This window comes from Anopheles moucheti, chromosome 2, assembly GCF_943734755.1.
Source record: "Anopheles moucheti chromosome 2, idAnoMoucSN_F20_07, whole genome shotgun sequence".
In the NCBI taxonomy this organism is placed as follows: Eukaryota; Metazoa; Arthropoda; class Insecta; order Diptera; family Culicidae; genus Anopheles; species Anopheles moucheti.
In genome coordinates, this window is record NC_069140.1 from 20,968,613 (window position 1) to 20,987,135 (window position 18,523).

Genomic DNA, 18,523 nt, shown 5'->3' on the forward strand with positions numbered 1-18,523 from the left:
AAGTGGAAAGTAAACAAAGGCACAGAAAAAAAGGGGGGGGGGGGGGGAGAAGTAAATAAAGGATCGCACCCAAAAATGTTGTCGGTAAAATGGTGCAGTAATTGCACGTAAGCTGCCATCTCAGGGAGTAGGGTCTGCTGGCTCGGTTTTTGGTTTTATTATTTTCCTTTCTACAGCTTTCTTTACAGCAAAGGTCAGGATGGTCGGATGGGTTCTATAAACAATCGATATGCCCTTGTTTCTCATCAAACTTGTCCCGTAGAAGTTATTTCTACTGTCAATCTAGCGACATTCTACGTAACCTGATGTTGTGGGATGGGACCACATTTATTTGGTATTTGTATCAGCGGGCCCTTCCGAACGGGGGAAAAAAAGCATTTCAACAACAGTTGCTCTAACGAGTGAACCGTTCCCTTTCGCCAGGATGGGTCTGTTGTTTTGTCGATTTTTTGTTATTTATACTTTTGAGGAGGTTTGTTTGGTTTCCCGGTGCATCGCAAACAGATACGTTCAGCCAACCGAGCGATGCAGGGCTCGTGGCAAATTTTTGGTAACGCTCGTGTCAATGTTTCCTTACCATTGATTGACGATTTTATTGCCCTACACCAATGGGGTTCTCGGCGAATCGATTGTTGATCGGTAGCAAAAAGGTTTGAGTGTTTGTGTTCTGTGTTATGTTAGGCCCGGACTTCGGCAAGTTCATAGCAACCGACATAAACAAAGTTTTATTTTACTCCTCCAGCATTATCCTTTCCTAATACTTTTAAAGCTATCAAATTTAATAATAATCTATACCTTTGTTGAGTTTAGCCTGAAGTATGTTATAAAATTATAGATATATTATTTGAAAAAAGCACTTTTTTATAGATTTAGCTATACATAGTAGTTTCTTCAGTAAACAAATAGTATTTACGCAGTCGCAGAATTCACTCAAGTGGTAGATACTTTACAAGATGTGAAATTCAACGTTGCATACATTTGTATATTGTAAAACAGTATAACAGTTTATTTTGTTATTTTATTTCTAAACGTGTTAAATAATGACTTATTCATAAAAAATACTGTTTAAGAAGTTTTTCATTGAAACGATATTTATGTACCTAATGAATCTTTCAAAAACAATTCAGCAAGGAGTCATTGAAGTTGTGAGTAGACTCTCGCAAAGATTAAGACACATTCAAAATTTTAAAATTTTTAAAGCCAAATGAATTGACGGACGGTTTGATGACTCCTCAAGAGTGCATGAATTTGCTAAGATTTTTATGAAGACTTCGCGTTCGGACGCTGGAGGTACTTGGGTCACGAGCTCACACATGCAATGTATAAAATGCTGATTCCTTGAAGATTGCTAATCCCATCGGAATTAGCGCGAACTTTGAAGACTCCCCAATCTTCTTAATAGCGATTCAGAATCATTCATTCATATCAACGATTCATAGTCTTAAACCGGGAACAGATTCGTTCGACGATATTAATCGATGCAATAAAAAAAGTTTCCTAAACTTCCTAAATAATATTACGACTTTTAAACAACACACGCCATTTCTTGGTCGTAAATATCAAAACCCCCTTTCCAAAACATAGGCAAGGGTTGAGCATTTTATGCGATCCAAACGATAATCATTCGCAAAACTAGGTGCGCAAAACTGAGCGCATGAGGTAACGGTGATCGTAAAGTATCGTGGCCATGGATCCGGTCCTGGTCTAGTACCTCGTAAAACCGTCCTAAACCTAAAAACGGGCCATAAACAGAACGGAACAAAAATAGTACACTGTCCCGGGCTGTTGAAGGTGCGTCCACGCTGGAATAAATCTCCATCCGCGACAGGCTTCGAGTTCATCCTTCGGCGGAGCAACTCTCGTCTGTTATGCGTGTTCTGTGAGTGTGGCTTTAGGGTTTCCTGCTGTGCAGGAGGGGTTTTGCTGTGCTGTTGTACTATTCCATTCAACTGGTAAGAGGCTAAAAGATTAACCTTTAACGTCCGAACGTTGGCCACGGGTGGTAGGAGTGTATGACTATTTGTCTACATGAAGCGCATAATAATGGAATTTCCACGATCGGTAGGGAAAGGGCGACGGGGATAACGGGGGGGAGGGTGAAGAAAATAAAGAACGGGGCTTGGTTGGTTTTGATGCAAGACTGTGCTATGGGTGGTGGGCCAAATTCGCATGTTCAAATCTAATAAGATATGGTTCTTCACACACAAACACCCAAGGCGCGGAACAGTTGAAGGCAGGTTGTGAGTGATTCCACTAGCATTAGCGCGATGTTGATGATGCCTTTTGATGATCTGCACACCAACACAAACACACACGCTTAAGGGCAGTAGCGTTCGTGGAAGGGATACTTATCTTTCTTGGACTTCGAAGCACCCATCCCAGGCCCGCCATTATACTCAGGCTCATTTCTTTGTGCACATACACGAGACGCCCCGCGTGACGGTTTCCGGTCACCGGCCCCGAACACCGTACCGGGTCGTGACGGACATTTTGGGCTACCAACGTTGCCAAAATGTCAACTCGCTAGCAGACCGACATTGTTGTTTCGGGGCCGGGGGTTCGGATATGAGTCGATGCCAACGTTTTGTTCACGCCGGACACCGTGGACCGTCCATCAAGCCGTGGCCGTGTGATTGATCGTGGAAGCGTACTGTGCGTGGTGTGTTTATTGTCATCCTTGTGCCCGTGCGTTGGTGCTGCGTTTTTCGGTTCTGATTTGCAAATTCCGAAACATTTCCGCTCCGGTAGCCGGACTCTCGCCGGTCGCCATTTGCGCCATCCCAATGAGCTTCGGTGCGGCTTGTTGACGCTTTGGAGCAAGCAAATGGCCAAGTGGACAGGGTGGTTCGAATAAGAGAGAGAGAAAGAGAAAAAAGAATCATAACAAAAACCCACCGGAAAGGCCGGAAAGTCTATGAAAGTCTAAAAGTTTTATTGTTTCAAAATGGAGCACCTTTTGTGTGGCGGTGTTTGTGCTGAGCGTGCCCCAAACGCGCTTTCCACGAAAGCAAACTTCCTGCGATATGACCCTTGGGCAATATTACAGTGCAAAAACACACAACACACGAATCACACTCATTTTCGCTTTCGCGCGTAGGTCTGGCGTGAATAAAGCTCGAACGCATTCCCACGTACGCTAAAGCTGTCAAGGGGTGGTGGCCTCCTTTAAAGGAAAGGTAATAGAGAGAAATCCACGTGCTTCACAACTCCTTCGGGGCTGGCGAGTCGATGATTCAGCACGATGAGGAAGGCCAAGATTATATTTATAATTATGCTGCCCACCCGGAGGGGAAGCGTTGAAATTCGCTACACCACGACGCGCCGATGAGCGCTCGGAGTATTTGTTTACTATAAATACACTACTAAGAGCACACTCGGCTCGGTGTTGCCATTCGTGTGTTGTCCCACTCGCACGGCTTAGCATTTTGAGTGCGCAAAGTGAAGTGTGAGAAGAAGAATGTCTTGATGGGTGTGTGTGTGTGTGTGTGTGTGTGTGTGTGTGTGTGTGTGTGTGTGTGTGTGTGTGTGTGTGTTTGTGTGTGCACTCCGGTAACAAAGGTACCGTAGGGTCTGAATCTAGATGTTCGCTTGTCTTGCCACGAGCGTCTAAGAAGGGACAGAAAGGGAGACCACTATGGGGCGTGCATCGATCTAAGCCTCGACAGTATTCGTCCTTCGAGTTGGTTTTTTGTTTTAACACATCGCAAGCAGGTTGATTCCGGGAGGGCCGTGGCCAAGCCGTTGCCAAAACACGCAAACCTTTCCCTTGTGTGTATTCGGTTCCGCGCCGAGTCTACCCCGAGAGGTAACGATCCCCGCCATCGCGGGTTAGTGGAACTGGACCGCTTGGATGTTTCGCTCACTTCGTCACGGCACTCGCTACGGGTCGGTCGCAAACACGAGTCACGGCAGGGTACGGATCGCTGTATCGGTAGGGAAGTTCGGTCTACGAATCAGTGCTAACCCAGGTAGGGGTCCGGTACGCAGAAACGCTGCAGAAATTGCCCTCCCGGTTGCTTAATGTCGCTATGTACGCCACAGTTTGAAGGGGGCTCTACGACCGGATCGTTATACGGTGGATTGTTGATGAAAAGTTGCTAACTTCTTCTACACGCCCGGGCTAATCGCTCAACCTGTGGGAGTTTAACGCTATCGCCCTTGTTGTCGTGGGGATTGTCGTAAGTGACTCATTAGCTTGACAACGGAGCTTCGCAAGACGCGTTAACGGTGTGTAACGGTGGTAATATATTTTAACATTTCCTGTGACGTAGTATCTTGTGCGCTGCAGGAACCAGCAGTGCATCACTTGTGACCCGGCAGTAAGGTGACCCGCTAGGGAGGTGTTCGGTAGTGTGACGAAAGTAGAAAGGAACCAAACATGGGTCCACTTAAGCAAATGACACATTGCGGAAGCATAAGTGCACTGTTCGCTGTGTTGATAGTGCTGTTCGGCGTCAGCTCGTCGGCGCTGACTACATTTGGGAAGTCAAACACGAATCAACAGGCAGCCCCAACACCACCGCCGGGTAAGCAAACCGATGTTGTGGAGTATGTTAGATTCTTTTCATGTAATTTTAATATTCTTAACGAATTTCATCACTATTAGTGAAGAGAAGAAGGCAAGATTGTATTTCTATTATAAGTCCGCCATGCAAAGGATTCACTAGTATTATTTAAGGTCTTAATCTAGGATTAAATATTGTGAGTATCATATACCATTGTCTGAATAATGGTGTACTTTCGTTAAAATCAAAATAATTCTTAAGTCAACAAAGCTCGCTAAATGATTTATTGGCCAAAAGGAAAAGTATGAAACATTCAGCATTAAGCGCCTAGATGTATGCAATCCGATATGTTACAGGATATGTATCCGATCGTTAGTGTTCTGGGATTATCAACTGAGCCAGTTGAAAGTATCAATTTAATATCAATTGCTGCAACATATTTAAGTGAACGTAGCCATTACATATTTTGTGAATATAGAGATTATTAAAGCTTATCGAGCAAAATTGCTTTAATACTATAAATATACAATTATTTTATATTACATTACTCTAATCTGTCCTACTTGCAAGCTCCATGATCCTTGCAACAATAGCTGATAAAAAAACACACCAAAATCATTATACAGTCCTGCAACAGTACAGTAACATAACTATAAGGCACCTAGCTTTTTATTTAAATTACGTTAGTTCAAATTACGGACATATAGAAAAAATTATATTCTGCTATAAAAATAGTATTTATGTGAGGTCTTTATACTACAGTTTTTTTTCGATTTTTACCATTGCACACAGCCACGGCACACTTTAAGTGCTGTAATATTTAGTTTGTTTAATTCTATTTTACTAAAGTTTTTAACGGCTATTTAAGTAGCAGAAATAGAGGAAAGCTGCACAATTTTTCTTGTACATGTTGGAGAAATTGAATCAACAATGTTAATGCTTATTTTGAAAGAATATCTTTACATCTTAGTACGAAAAAGAAATGGAAAAGAAAAAGAAAATCAAATTGCATGAAATTTTACTCCCAACCCCTTAGAATTGCATAACTGCAAATGTTATAAAAATGGTTCAAAATGGTTTTACATTAATTTATATGACGCCTTTAAACCAATCCATATTTAGAACGCTTTTTGAAATGTGAATAAGCGTCCAAAACAACGATTATTTAGGGAATCTTAGGGTATTTTCATAAGGAGTGTTTTTCGATCTGCTCAAAAAATATGTAAAAGTGTGCATAAAATTTTTCCTCATTAGAAAGATGTATTCATTTTTATTGTGTATAACTTTGCAGAACATCATTTATAACTATCTTTTAAAGTTTTATATAGTTCTCAGAAAACTTGTTGTCTTGTATAGTTAAGTTACGGGCTGTAGCCTGCTTTCAGGCGCTGCTAGTCGAATATAAATTCTTGACAAACTTAATAAAAATTTTTAACTTAATTAGTAATTTTTTTATAAAATCACATTTTCTTCTTATCCGGTCAGCGTTCCAGATAAGCCCTGGGCGCTAATAAGCAACCAACCATATTTGTTCTGACAGTTAATTAAGCTTCTGCCTTATCTACTCTTTTTACTTCCCGTGCTGTCCGACGTTGCACGGTATTCCGCAATTGGATTAAGTAATCAGTGGGAGAATATCCTTTTTTCCCCCCTCCATTATCAAATGAACCGCGTAGACAAATTAGCATGGCCGGGTGCGTGTTTTGTTAAATTTTGCTCAAAATCGTACAGTGCGTGAGAGGGAGAGAGCGAAAAAAGACTACATTTTAAACCTCGATCGCTGACCACCAAAATTATGACAATCCATCGTACGAAAGGTCACCAGTTTGTGGCTACGCTCGCGGGACAAGCAGACGAAACGTCCAATCCAAAAGCCACCACCGCATTCTTTGCCACACCGATTCAACATGTGAATTCGCGCCAACCGAGCGTGAACTATCGAAAATGGAATTTTTCCATTTCCTATTGAAGCATAAAAGGCTCTAATCACCTGTATTACACGCGCAACAGAAAAAACAAAACAAAAAGCACCAAGATTATGCGTTACGGGGTTTGCTGCTCCCGGGGAGGCTTGGAATTCTGGCCGGGTTCGCCCCGTTTCCTCTTGCCGTATGTGTTACGCCCCGAAAACGAGCGCACGCAACGTTGTGTGTGGAGCAATCCCCGTTCAGAAAATACAACGCATGGCCCTATGTTCCGTCGCCGGCCGTCTCGGTAATCGGGCACGTTAGCTGGTGCACGTGCGCGATCCTGACCGCTTTTCGCGATGTGCGTGCGTAGATCCTTTTTGCGACTAAGGATGAACTCGTAACAATGGACGGTATTCGTTTCAGCACATTCCTTCACTTTGCTGAAAACATGTTAATGGTTGCGGTCGTCCTCGGTGGCGTTCCAAGCCAAGCCTGGAGCTCACTGGGACTGAAGGAAATGGTAGCAGGACGGCACATTACCATACCAATGGAGCGTTGGTAAATAAATTTCGGGTAGGGTAGGGTGGCTAGTTAATTCTGTTGAGCAGATAAAATCAAGCGGACGAAAAATCCATTGGCCCAACTAATAATCACCCCCAATCACACCAGAAAGAGGTAGCGCGTATGATAGTGCAGAGCATTTGGCGCCGACTATCGTTTTCGGTACACGCTCTCCATTTTCGACGCCTCAATGTATGCAATGGAACAGGTACTGAACCGGGAGAATAATGCTGGACGTATAAATACCGAATAATTGAATACAAATTAACAACTCGTTTGGTACGGCATAGTAAGCACCTTACCGGTACGTTTGCCCGTTTTGCGCACACGGTTAGGCCAGCAATGGCTAAAGCGCTTTCCGCTTACGGGAATAGACCAGCACCAATCAACAGATTGGCAGTTTCCGAGTTTTGCCCGGAAAGTCTCACTGTTCGTTTGGACGGTACGCTACACGGTAAAGCATAGCAGGCAAAACCATGGCGGGATTATGCTAAAGGTGAAAATTTATGGTCCCTTGAATGTTGACAATCGTACCGAATCAGGCGACGGGAAGGCTAGCGCGTGGTCGAAAAGTTGGTGGTGTCGCGTTTAGTACGTCGCACCGTTGGATTAGTGTTCGCTGATGTTCGAATTAATTGCACGTTTATCGAAATCTTGATAAAACGGCTTTAGTAGCACCGAGCTAATTGAAACTATCGACGTGGTTGATCGTGTAGTTGTGGATCGCGATAGCTTGCAGAGTGGTACAAGCAATTCGATTACTACCGGTTTACTACCGATTAGCTGGACATGACTCTTTGCAGAGGATGGGGCAATGGGCAAAGGAAATGATGGCAATGTAGAAGCATTATGTTGTGAGATATTTTATTTATACAGAACTTGTTGCTTCGCTGTTGTGTATTTTCCACCCTTGAAAGATTACTATAGTGTGATGCGGAATTAGATGCTCTTTGACATGCTGGTTGAAGCATTGAAAAAACTTTGGACAAATTCTTATTTTTATTGTAAACAACATCCAGAAAATTGGTAAAATTCCACATCTATCTTTATTCGCCTAATCATGCTTCTTAAACAACATTTTTCCTTTGTCAGTTTTTGTAACAATATGCAATAGAATATCGGTTATCCTGGACCTGATCAACCGCCGGACTGATTATTCGCGAGAGTTGAAAAATGACAGCTGATTGAACAGTTTGGATTTTTTGACCATTTAACTGGATGGCCAGAGAGAAACTTGAGAGTTTTCTTTAACGAACTCTCTAGTTTAGCTAAGAATAGTTAAAATCTCTGCAAAATGTTCCAATTTGTTAATAAGTAATTACTTCTAGCATTAAGAAAACATATGAATTCGTTTCACGTTGACCTGTCAACGTTATTTTCCAATTATTGCACGTACAATGCCTGTTCAAAGCCTGTTATCCGGGGATTTCACGGCCTGTTATTCGTGGAAATTGATTAGCTGGCATGCGTCCGGTAGGCAGTTGCTAGGATCATCGACGTTCTACTGTATGTATTCCACTTCAATTTGAACAAGTGTCCCTTGAGCCAACCACCCCTGCAATGGAATGGGTTGCATACCTTTAGGCGTACACTTGAAAGATGCAGGATCAAAGTCGGAGGGAATAATACACTGATTCACGCCTGTACAACGAAATTCATATGATTCTCAAGCGTGAATAAGTTTCCTTTTTTTGCGAAGGCGTTATTTGTGATTGATTTAATGCTTCGAGAGAGCAGAGTATTAAATTTTTGTTAATCTTAAGAAAGACATTACTCGTTGATGGTTAAAAACAGTACACAGATGTAAGTAACAGAAAACAACCATACTCTACTGTGTTATAACTGGTCATACAACCGATCTAACGAAATGATCCCCAAATCGATAAACCCTGTGACCTTTAAAAGTCGTGTCGAAAAACCGGGACGGGTTTCTCTGTAATTTTGATAAGGAACAGGCAGAAGGAATGGCGCGATTTAGAAGGACTGCCAATTGTGCACGAAACTCGATCATGAACCACCTTGTTGCACATAATGGTGGATAATTTAAGTTCACCTATCACACTCGGCCAAACCCACTCAGTACCCGCTGAATTATAGGCATCGGGCAACGGTGCAAGTAGCAGTACGTATTAGGCCCAAGTCTACAACAAGAAAAAAAAATATCTCAAACAGCACCTTTATCATCGGTTGTCATCAAACACGGCGTGCTAGCAAAATGTTGAGCGGTGGGAATATTAAATTGAAGACAAAAAAAAATGGTTTTTGCAGCTACACTTGAAAATCTTGAACAAAGACTTGTGTGTGCGGAGGTGCATGCTACATGCAGCGAATGAAAAGTGCACTCTCAAGGAAAAGGAACACGGAGAGAGCGAAAAAAAACGTTAATCCCCCTTCAGCACCGGCGGGTTCCTTCTCGGTTCGGCAAATGGTTGGAATTTTGTCAGAAGTGTAATTGACGCTAGGCACGTAACAGTGGTGCACTTGGCAATTTGGCCACGATATTAAAACTTGCGGGTGAACTGAGTGCATCGTTGCTTCCGGCACGTTTATCCTTTCTTCAAGATTTCATTCTGCAAGGTTGTGGGGCACAATGTTTTTGTTCATAACATTTTACAAAATCCTAATACAAAATTAATCTAATATAGTTAATTTTTGTCATTTCTTCTCCTTGCAGTGGTCGCCAAAAGCTGTACCAATCACGGGGATTGCAGTACGATACAAAACACCAGCTGCGTACTCGATCCGATCGATGATCGTATGCGGTGCCTGTGTGGTGACTTCAAGGCACCAGTAAATGGATTATGTTCCGCCAAATATAAAGGTAGGCATTGCAAACAGTGTAGTGGATCCGGAAATTGGAGCCAATTTCGATAGCATGTACAATCATTGTTTGCTCGAGTGTGAGTGTATTATAGCAAACCATTTGCAGCGCACAAGGTAACAAGCGAACAGTCTGACGTTTGGCCTAAAAGCATGCAACAGATCCGTATACACCGAAGCCAATAGGATCCTTTTTTTGTTGCTGTTGTTGCACTATTATAAAACTGATAGGCGGCAAAAATGAAAGTAACACTCAGCCTGGGGCGAGCCTGCTTGGGGCAGGAGTAGTGACTTGCGTTTGAGCAATAAATTTGTCGAAAGCTTCCGTTCCTGGGCCCGTGTAACGGGGGCCGAGCGAGTTCACATGCAGCCTTTATGCTACCGTTCAAAAGGTTGAGAGGTTGATTTGGTTAGATACGGACTGTTTCAACATTTCACTGTCCGCGTAACCTCTTGTTACATGAATTATGGCGAAACCTTTGGGGCGAGGCGAAGGACGCAGGATGTTGCATGTTGCATGACCTTAGTAGAAATGGGCTTAGCGTTAGTGGAGAAAATAGAGTACAGTTACGTGACTCGATCTGCAATAAGATATACTTTTTTTGCATACGTAGTAGATACATGGGTGGTCCGGTGGTGTAATGATAGCGATGCCGGTCTTCACACGACAGGACCGGTCCAAAATCTCACCATGATCAAATCCCCCTTACACAGGACTAACTATCCAGCTATAGCTAAATAAAATCAAAGAAAGCCTAAAATGACAGACCTAGAACTCTTGAGGTTGTTGATACAGATTATTGTCTTTGAAGGGCAAGAAATTGTTAATGCAGATTTGTCTTAATTTTGCTTACCTTCAGGGTAGTACTATAATTAACTTTCTATTTCTAGTGGTAGAATTATCTACTCTAATAAACTGAGATATTTTTATATTGAACTGTGGTGATTCTTGAAATGGGTTATATAACAATGTGTCAGGTCATCTATCAGCTTATCAGGGAGGGTAGATGCATCAATATCACTATTAGTATAGGAAGATAAAACGATACGGAGTTTAAGACTTTTCGATAGTCGCAGAAACACCGGTAGAACAAAGATTATTGCGATGAGTGGTTTAGTTAATAAAACTAATTGCTGCGAATATTGCGAGCACTTGTAAACTCAGATCTTGATGGTTTCCGCTTGAGTAGTATCTAGTCGGTGTACTTGATGATTACGCCTAAAAGTATGCAATTTTGTGTATTTGTATGTTTTAATGGTTACAATTTTTACAAACCGGTGTATATTTTTATTATTTAACATTATTAATTTTTTTTGTTAATTTTTCATTGTGAATTTTGTTAGGGGCGGCCCGGTGGCATGATGGTAGCGGAGCCGGTCTTCACACGAACGGCCCGGACCAAAATCCCATCCGGACCAATCCCCCGTAGCAAGGACTGACTATCCGGCTACGTGGTAAAAATAAGTCGATACGGCCAGGCCGTTCTAACGAAACCAAAAAAAAAAAAAATTATTAATTTTGCTAGTCAACGGACTGCTTAACCCAGTCGATAGCATAGCACAGTTAGAACACATTTTTGGACAAAAATATAAACACGTAAAGCGAGATCATTATAGACAACATCGGGCTTTGACAAACGCTGGATATTGATCAGATCGAGGAACGCAGCTGAAAAGATTCGTGGTGCGAACACATCACAACGTCGACACGTATATGCCAGGGGGTCACATCAACCCAGAGATGCCCAAGGATGCGTGCATCGTTGTCCTGGATCACACGATATAGGAAATCCTTCGCATTTCGGCAGAAGGGTTTACATTAAGCACACAGCATGAACTACCCTTCTTCCTCATGATTTTTATACAGTTCTGTAACAAAACCTTTAACCTTTGTGTGTGTTTTTTCATTCCCAGGACTTCGTCATCTGTGTGGTGATTCCGCTCAATGCGATTACGGCATGATGTGCGCCATCGAGAATGCTACCAAGCCGACCACGACGCTGGTGACAAGCAAAACGTTTCTCACCAGCAGCATGCTGAACAGCAATGGAAACAACACATACAAAGTGTGCCTGTGCGACGAAGAGGCTGAATTTTTCGAAAACAAACACGAGCATCACTGCAGCGGTACGGTAATGATCGTCACATCCGGTGCAGTGATCCCGCTGATGATGTTGCTTTTGGGAAGATTTATCGCAAACCTGCCCATAGCGCACTGGAACACGGCGCTTTAAAAACGGCCATCGTTACGAGCGCGCTTTCTCTCTCAGAAGTCGTACAGGCCACCATTGCACATTGCACCTCGCCAAACATCGAATGGCGGCAACGCCTAAGCATAGTAGCTTTCAGCATATCATTGCTGTATGGATTAGGCGCGTGATAGATTAGTCAGCACTTTATGTTAAATCCGAATTTCTTGTCCCAGCACCAAATAAGCCTTAGTAGAGCAGTAATGATCAATCGCAGTAAAATGATAGGGGGATCGAGAACTATGGAAGTTTAAGAAAAAACTCTGTCACTGTGTTAGTAATGGCAGATAAGGAACAACATCAACAAACACACGATGAACAATGATATATTTTCTGAAATCTTAGCACTACCGCACTGCAGACATTAAATGGCCTTATCGTATAAAATTCCCATTTGAAAACATTTCGAAAACTTATTATACAATTTGGAACCAAAATACACACATTTAGTGCAGAAACGAAACGTGCATTTTATATATAATTGTTAAAATTTTTGCCATTTCCATGTTTCTGGTTGATAAAAAATTTAAATCTAAAATAACAAGGCAATTCAATCTTACTAGAGATAGACGATTCAGTCTCTGCATCAAACTATAGGGTTTATTTTCATAGATGTAAATATTATCCTTAGCTATTGAATCGTGTTAGTATACTACTCGTATTAAGTAAAGCAGTTTACATTGATGTATACAGAGTGTTACGTATCTTTTATATCGATAGTATGAAGATAAGCGCTTGTGAAGTGTAAAAGTGCTTGACTTACTTTATTTTTCCCAAAAACTAAACAAACACTAAGCATTGTGCTCCGATGCTTTCTATCTATTCGTACTTAAAGATATTGCTGTGTGATTAAGAAACAGGCAGAAGGCGGCACTAAAATAAAACCTAGTGTATACATGTCGTGTTACCGAGGGACAAATACTTATCTGATGAAAATGTAAATGAGAACTAATCAAAATTAGCCGTAGCTTGCGCACAAAGAATACAAATCGTGTCTACAATTTATAATGCAGTTTACAAGCATGGAAGTGTACCGATCGACTGTAAAGTGGAATGTTATGTGAATAAATTTCTTTGATCTACGTATGCTTTTTAGCTCTGCTTGGCGCATAGAAGTGCATTTTTTGAACTCATTAATCGTGATGTGTTGCAAAACTTTATAAGAAAAGGCGTTTGGAGAGCTTTAACTACGTTTAAAATAACAGATCTAATAATGGTACGAAACACAATCGAACACAATCGACACAGAACTCCGTAGAAAGGAATTTGATGACAAACGATTATTTTAAATCATCGCTTTGCGTATGTCGACAATATGTCAACCGTATGTCGACTGTAATATAACAATGCTGATGTAATATATCACGCAATATATCACGACCATGATGAACATCATGGTACTGCTCTTGAAATGATTTGAATGGAATGATATTAAATTATTACTAATTTCCCACGCGAAAATCACAACATTTTTAAATAATCACAGTCGCCATCGGTCTTCTTCTTGATCTTGTATAACGCGAGCTGTCAAAGTGCAACGAATGTACCAGCCCGTGCAAAACTTGACACATGGCCATTTAAATCGACAACTTGCGAGAAAAAAGCAAAGAAAAACGAACGAAACGTTCTGAAATAAATAAAGCGTTAAGGAATATAAAGTGTACAACGCGACTCCAAAACGTAATGCGAATAAACTGCGGTGTACGCATTTGGTAAAGTGAAGTGTTCCTCGTGTACGATGGCAGAAACGGTGACGGTGGTTGGAAAAGAACATTCCATGTTAAGCGAGCATCATACAACGCCGAAGAAAAAAGTAACATTGGCGCTTGCAGAATGCGGTTGCGGCAACGCAAGCTCGAATGAAGATTATTCCATCTTTCGTACATTAGAGAACTTTACCGCACAGAATGGCACAGCAAGTCCGAAGGTAGTGTAAACAAACCGGTTGATCTTGACCATGCCAACTGTCTCTGATGACCTATCTTTTCCCCTTGCAGCTTCCCACCATAAAGGACTTCTGCATCCTGAAACCGATCAGTCGTGGTGCTTTCGGGAAAGTGTTTCTCGGTTACAAAAAGTGTGACCAAAACAAACTGTACGCTATCAAGGTGATGCAGAAGACGGAAATGATCAACAAAAACATGGTCTCGCAGGTGATCACGGAAAGGAACGCTTTGGCACTTTCGCGCAGTCCGTACTGTGTGACGCTCTATTATTCCCTCCAAACGCTGTCCTCCGTGTACCTCGTGATGGAATACATGGTGGGTGGTGATCTTAAGTCACTGTTGGCCATGTATGGCTTTTTCGATGAAACTACGGCTCGGTTTTATGCGGCCGAAATTTGTCTTGCTCTGCAGTACCTGCACGGGCACGGTATCGTTCATCGGGATATAAAACCGGACAACATGTTGGTGGCCGCATCCGGGCACGTGAAGCTGACCGATTTCGGACTGAGCCGTATAGAAATGCGACGAGATTTAGAAATATCGGACCTGATCAACTGTTCCCCGAATCTGAACGCACGTACACCGGGCCAGCTGCTGTCGCTCACTTCCCATCTGTCCTTCGGTTCACACGACAAGCGTATTGTAGCGGATGTGGCTGCTGCTGGGGTTTCCTCGAACTTGCCAATACGGGAGGAAACTTCCGACCATGAATCGGACAGCTCGTTCGGCCAGTCACGCCAACAGAACGATAGCAAAATGTCGGGCGTAAGTCCGTTCTTTTCTGCCGAACAGAATGTGAGCTCGGGCGAAGAGATAAAAGCGATGGTGCCGTCAGAGGTTACGGTTGTAGAGGAAAAGTTCGACTCGTCTCTGTACTATACGTGTAATTCTAGTGATGAAGGAAAATCGAGCTCGAGTGGTAGCTGCGAATCGGTAAAGGAAGTTCGGCAACGGTTGGAACTGGTTGCAGAAGGCGCACAGGACAAAGAAAACGCCGACAGCACCAACAGTGGCGAGGAGAAAACCAGACTGAAAGATCCATTTGAATGCTTGATGGTACGGGAAGGTTTTGTTTGCCTTTTTTTGACTCATGGTGAGTAATGCAATCTTGAACTCTTGTAGGTTTCGAAAAAAATACATCGAAATTACACGGAAGATTCCGGCGTTTCGAGTAGGAAGAGTGATATGTCCAACATACCGTGCGAGCTGTCGGCGATTGAAAAGGTGGAAAACAACTCGAACAACAGCAACAAAGATTTCAGTTCGGACTTTTCGAGAAGGTAGGTGGTTGCTGCCTAAAGGTTGACTTTGTCCTCAGTAAAGAATTATGGTTGTAGTTACAGCATGAGCAACATTACCGAAATCTCACACTCACCTGTACGGAATGGTATGCGCGGATTCAAAAGGCCAGAATTTCTTAGGTTCGTAAAGCATCGTCTGGTTTTGCTTGATCAGCAATCTTACTAAAAACGTACAACTGTTTTACAGGGGCGTTAAAAGAGGACGCCATTTAGTGAACCGGGTTGATTCGTTGGCTTCGGATGGCGACGGTACCAGCACGGGCCTGACGCAAGAGATCGATGTGCTAGACATCTGTGGTGAGATGCACCGAAGCACACCCAAGAAACGCAAAGCAACGTCCCCGATCAAGGGTGTCCTGAAAGTACGATCGCTATCCGATGATGAGATGCAAACAGGAGAGAACTTGATCGCGAACGTAATGTTCTCGACGCCCGTCTCATCGCAAAAGATACGCCGCGAAGGTGGCCAGCTGGGAAAGCTAAAAAGCACACGCTTTCAGCTTCCCTCCTCGATCGATCAATCGCGCAAGGTAAAGGCGTACAGCGAGGCACTTCCGCCACATTTCATCAAAATGCCAGACGAATCGGTAATGTCACCGATCTGCACGAACCTAACGGCTACGGTCGGGTGCGACAGTACGACCGGTACCGATGTCGTCGGACCAGCGATCGAAAATACACCGAAAGCCGTTAAAACACCATTCCGCACACCGAAATCGGTTCGTAGGGCACCGCTTTTATCGGACGAACGAATACTCGGCACACCGGACTACCTGGCGCCGGAGCTGTTGTTGCAGCAAGGACACGGTCCGGCGGTGGATTGGTGGGCATTGGGCGTTTGTCTGTACGAATTTCTAACCGGTGTACCACCATTCAATGACGAGACACCGCAGAAAGTGTTCGAAAACATTCTCGGTCGGCTCATCGAATGGCCAACTGGTGAGGAGTCGCTCTCACCGGATGCCGTTGAAGCGGTGGAACAATTGCTCGAAATGGAACAAACAAAGCGACCAGCGGCGGACCAGATGCAACGGATGGCGTTTTTCGCGTGCATAGATTGGAAGAACGTGAGCCTGATGGAGCCACCGTTCATTCCCAATCCGGACGATCCGCAGGATACTGGCTATTTCGAGGCGCGCAATATCATGCAGCACCTGAAGCTGTCGAACTTTAATCTGGACGCTTATTAGCGGATGCGAGCTGCGGAATCGTGGTTGACAACCATCACGCGGTGCACAGCTGGATACTGGCCGTAAAAATGAGGTACGCATTAGGTAAGCAAAACTATACACACATATTCGTTTACTATGCGAGGAATTTTTTGCACATTTTATCACAATTGTAGACTACGGAACGATTAGACTGGTAGATAAGATGTAGGAAATTAGAGCGGGAACTATTTTAAAGCTAATGCTGTAAGAAGAACTTGTTATGACCAATCGTGACATCCATGTGAGTTTTCGTTTTGTGTTAAATTATTGAATAACATTAGCGATTATGATGATAGTTATGTGATACTGCAAACAAGAAGTGAAAAAAGAAATACAACAAAAAATAACATAAACCTACCCGTGATTGATGGGAAATGTTTGCTAAACTTTAAACTGGAAACAAGGATGCACAGCATATTTAGTCAGTGGAGGGCACCAGAACTAGAAGATGCAAAACTGGGTCAATCTTGATAAGACTCGAGAGTTGTGATTCTTGTGACGTTGAGTAAACATTTCACCATTCGTAACGGTAACGTCCAGTGGAAATGATGCAGTCGCATCTACGATGCATAAAACATCAAATCGATAGGAAAGGGAAGATAAGCGAAAGAGTTCCATCGTGTGAATGCAGCACCGTCTGGTCATTTGAACTTCAAAAATCTGTAGGATGAAAAAGAAAAGTTACTTTCGAAAATGAGGAACTAGCTTAAACGCATCTTCACTGCAACAGCGAGGGATATACAAGCTCATAGATGTAACGTAAGCGTTCGAAACATATGGAATAATTGGGTGTAAATAAATAGACAATTCGAAGTGGATGCGTATATGCGAGGAAAATATCATTTGAACAAAAGTCGTCCACAGCGTGAAACCCATCTCCATATGGTACAATTTTCAAATCATCCAACAGCGCACGTGTACACGGCAAAGTGTTGCTTCATTTTATTCAATCACACCCGCCATCAGGTGGTTGTTATCGCGTATTGGTTTGAATTTGTGGTCGTTAAAACAAAAACAATCCATATCGGTAATATGCGCCGCTCGACGATATATGTAAACATAGGACTTATTTGTTTGGGTCGGGTTTATGAAATGCTAATGAACAGTTTGAGATGGTTTGCAGGTTTTCCATTTTTTTTTTTCGTAAGGCTATGCATTCGTCAAATTCGTACGTTTTCCCTCGTTGGCGATGGATGGCGGGATTATGGGGCAGCGCGATGAGGTGAAACGGTTTGTCGCGATCGCGCTGGGGCTATACATGCAATGCAATTGTCGTTAAATATCATAATTAAACGAAATAGGCTCTCTTTCGCTACCGCCACTGTGAGACAATTCCGTGTGCGGGAAGTTGCTGAACTCGCACACTGCGGGAATGGATGTAATGCATACACGTGCGTTAGCGCCCGGTAGCCATTAGAAACAGCTGGCGGGTTGCGAACGGACCTAGAGGAGCCACATTCGACGGTGGTGCATAATATTGGGCTGTGTACGTGTGCGACAGATGCCGTAGACAATGCACATTTCGTAGATGGAGTTTGGTTGCAGCGCAAGTGTACACAGTTGCAGCATTACGGTGTGATAACTGCTGAGATCTATTTTAAGCAGTATCAGTACTCGGTGCGAGTTACAGCGATCAGTCAACCAAGGTAGCTCTCGGAAGTTGATCGCATCTTTTTTCGCCGACGAAGTGCTGTAGTGTGTCTGTACCGTAGTACAATTACACATAATAAAGCCGACGTGTATCGGATCAATAATTCGTTAATGTGAGGGGGTTCACAATCGTACTCATCTAATAATCTGATAAGTTGATACAAATTCCCTCCCCCCCGCCCGCGATGTGAGGCACTTTGGTAAGGTTAGGGTTGACAAAATGTGTGCAGTGTACAGTGATCACAAATCTATTATCGAGTTGATACGATCAATCATCACACGGTGTTGTTGCGTATAAACCCGATAAGAAAACGGAACAAACATTAAAACGTACGTCGGTGATCTGGAGGTGGTTAATTAAATAGTATGT

The 18,523-nt window shown here is 42.9% G+C and overlaps 2 protein-coding genes across 2 annotated transcripts; both read left to right on the forward strand.

The window, feature by feature from the left end:
- Positions 1 to 4,378: 4,378 nt before the first annotated feature.
- On the forward strand, positions 4,379 to 12,030 carry LOC128298601 (uncharacterized). The gene is made up of 3 exons (XM_053034371.1): positions 4,379 to 4,526; positions 9,651 to 9,797; positions 11,711 to 12,030. The coding sequence occupies exons 1-3, from the start codon at positions 4,379 to 4,381 to the stop codon at positions 12,028 to 12,030; spliced, it is 615 nt and encodes a 204-aa protein (XP_052890331.1).
- Positions 12,031 to 13,661: 1,631 nt separating this feature from the next.
- Positions 13,662 to 17,314, forward strand: LOC128310306 (serine/threonine-protein kinase greatwall). Its single transcript, XM_053046912.1, has 5 exons — positions 13,662 to 13,972; positions 14,043 to 15,047; positions 15,114 to 15,271; positions 15,329 to 15,412; positions 15,480 to 17,314. Exons 1-5 carry the CDS (start codon positions 13,784 to 13,786, stop codon positions 16,480 to 16,482), a joined length of 2,439 nt encoding a protein of 812 aa, XP_052902872.1. The 5' UTR covers positions 13,662 to 13,783; the 3' UTR covers positions 16,483 to 17,314.
- Positions 17,315 to 18,523: the final 1,209 nt, after the last annotated feature.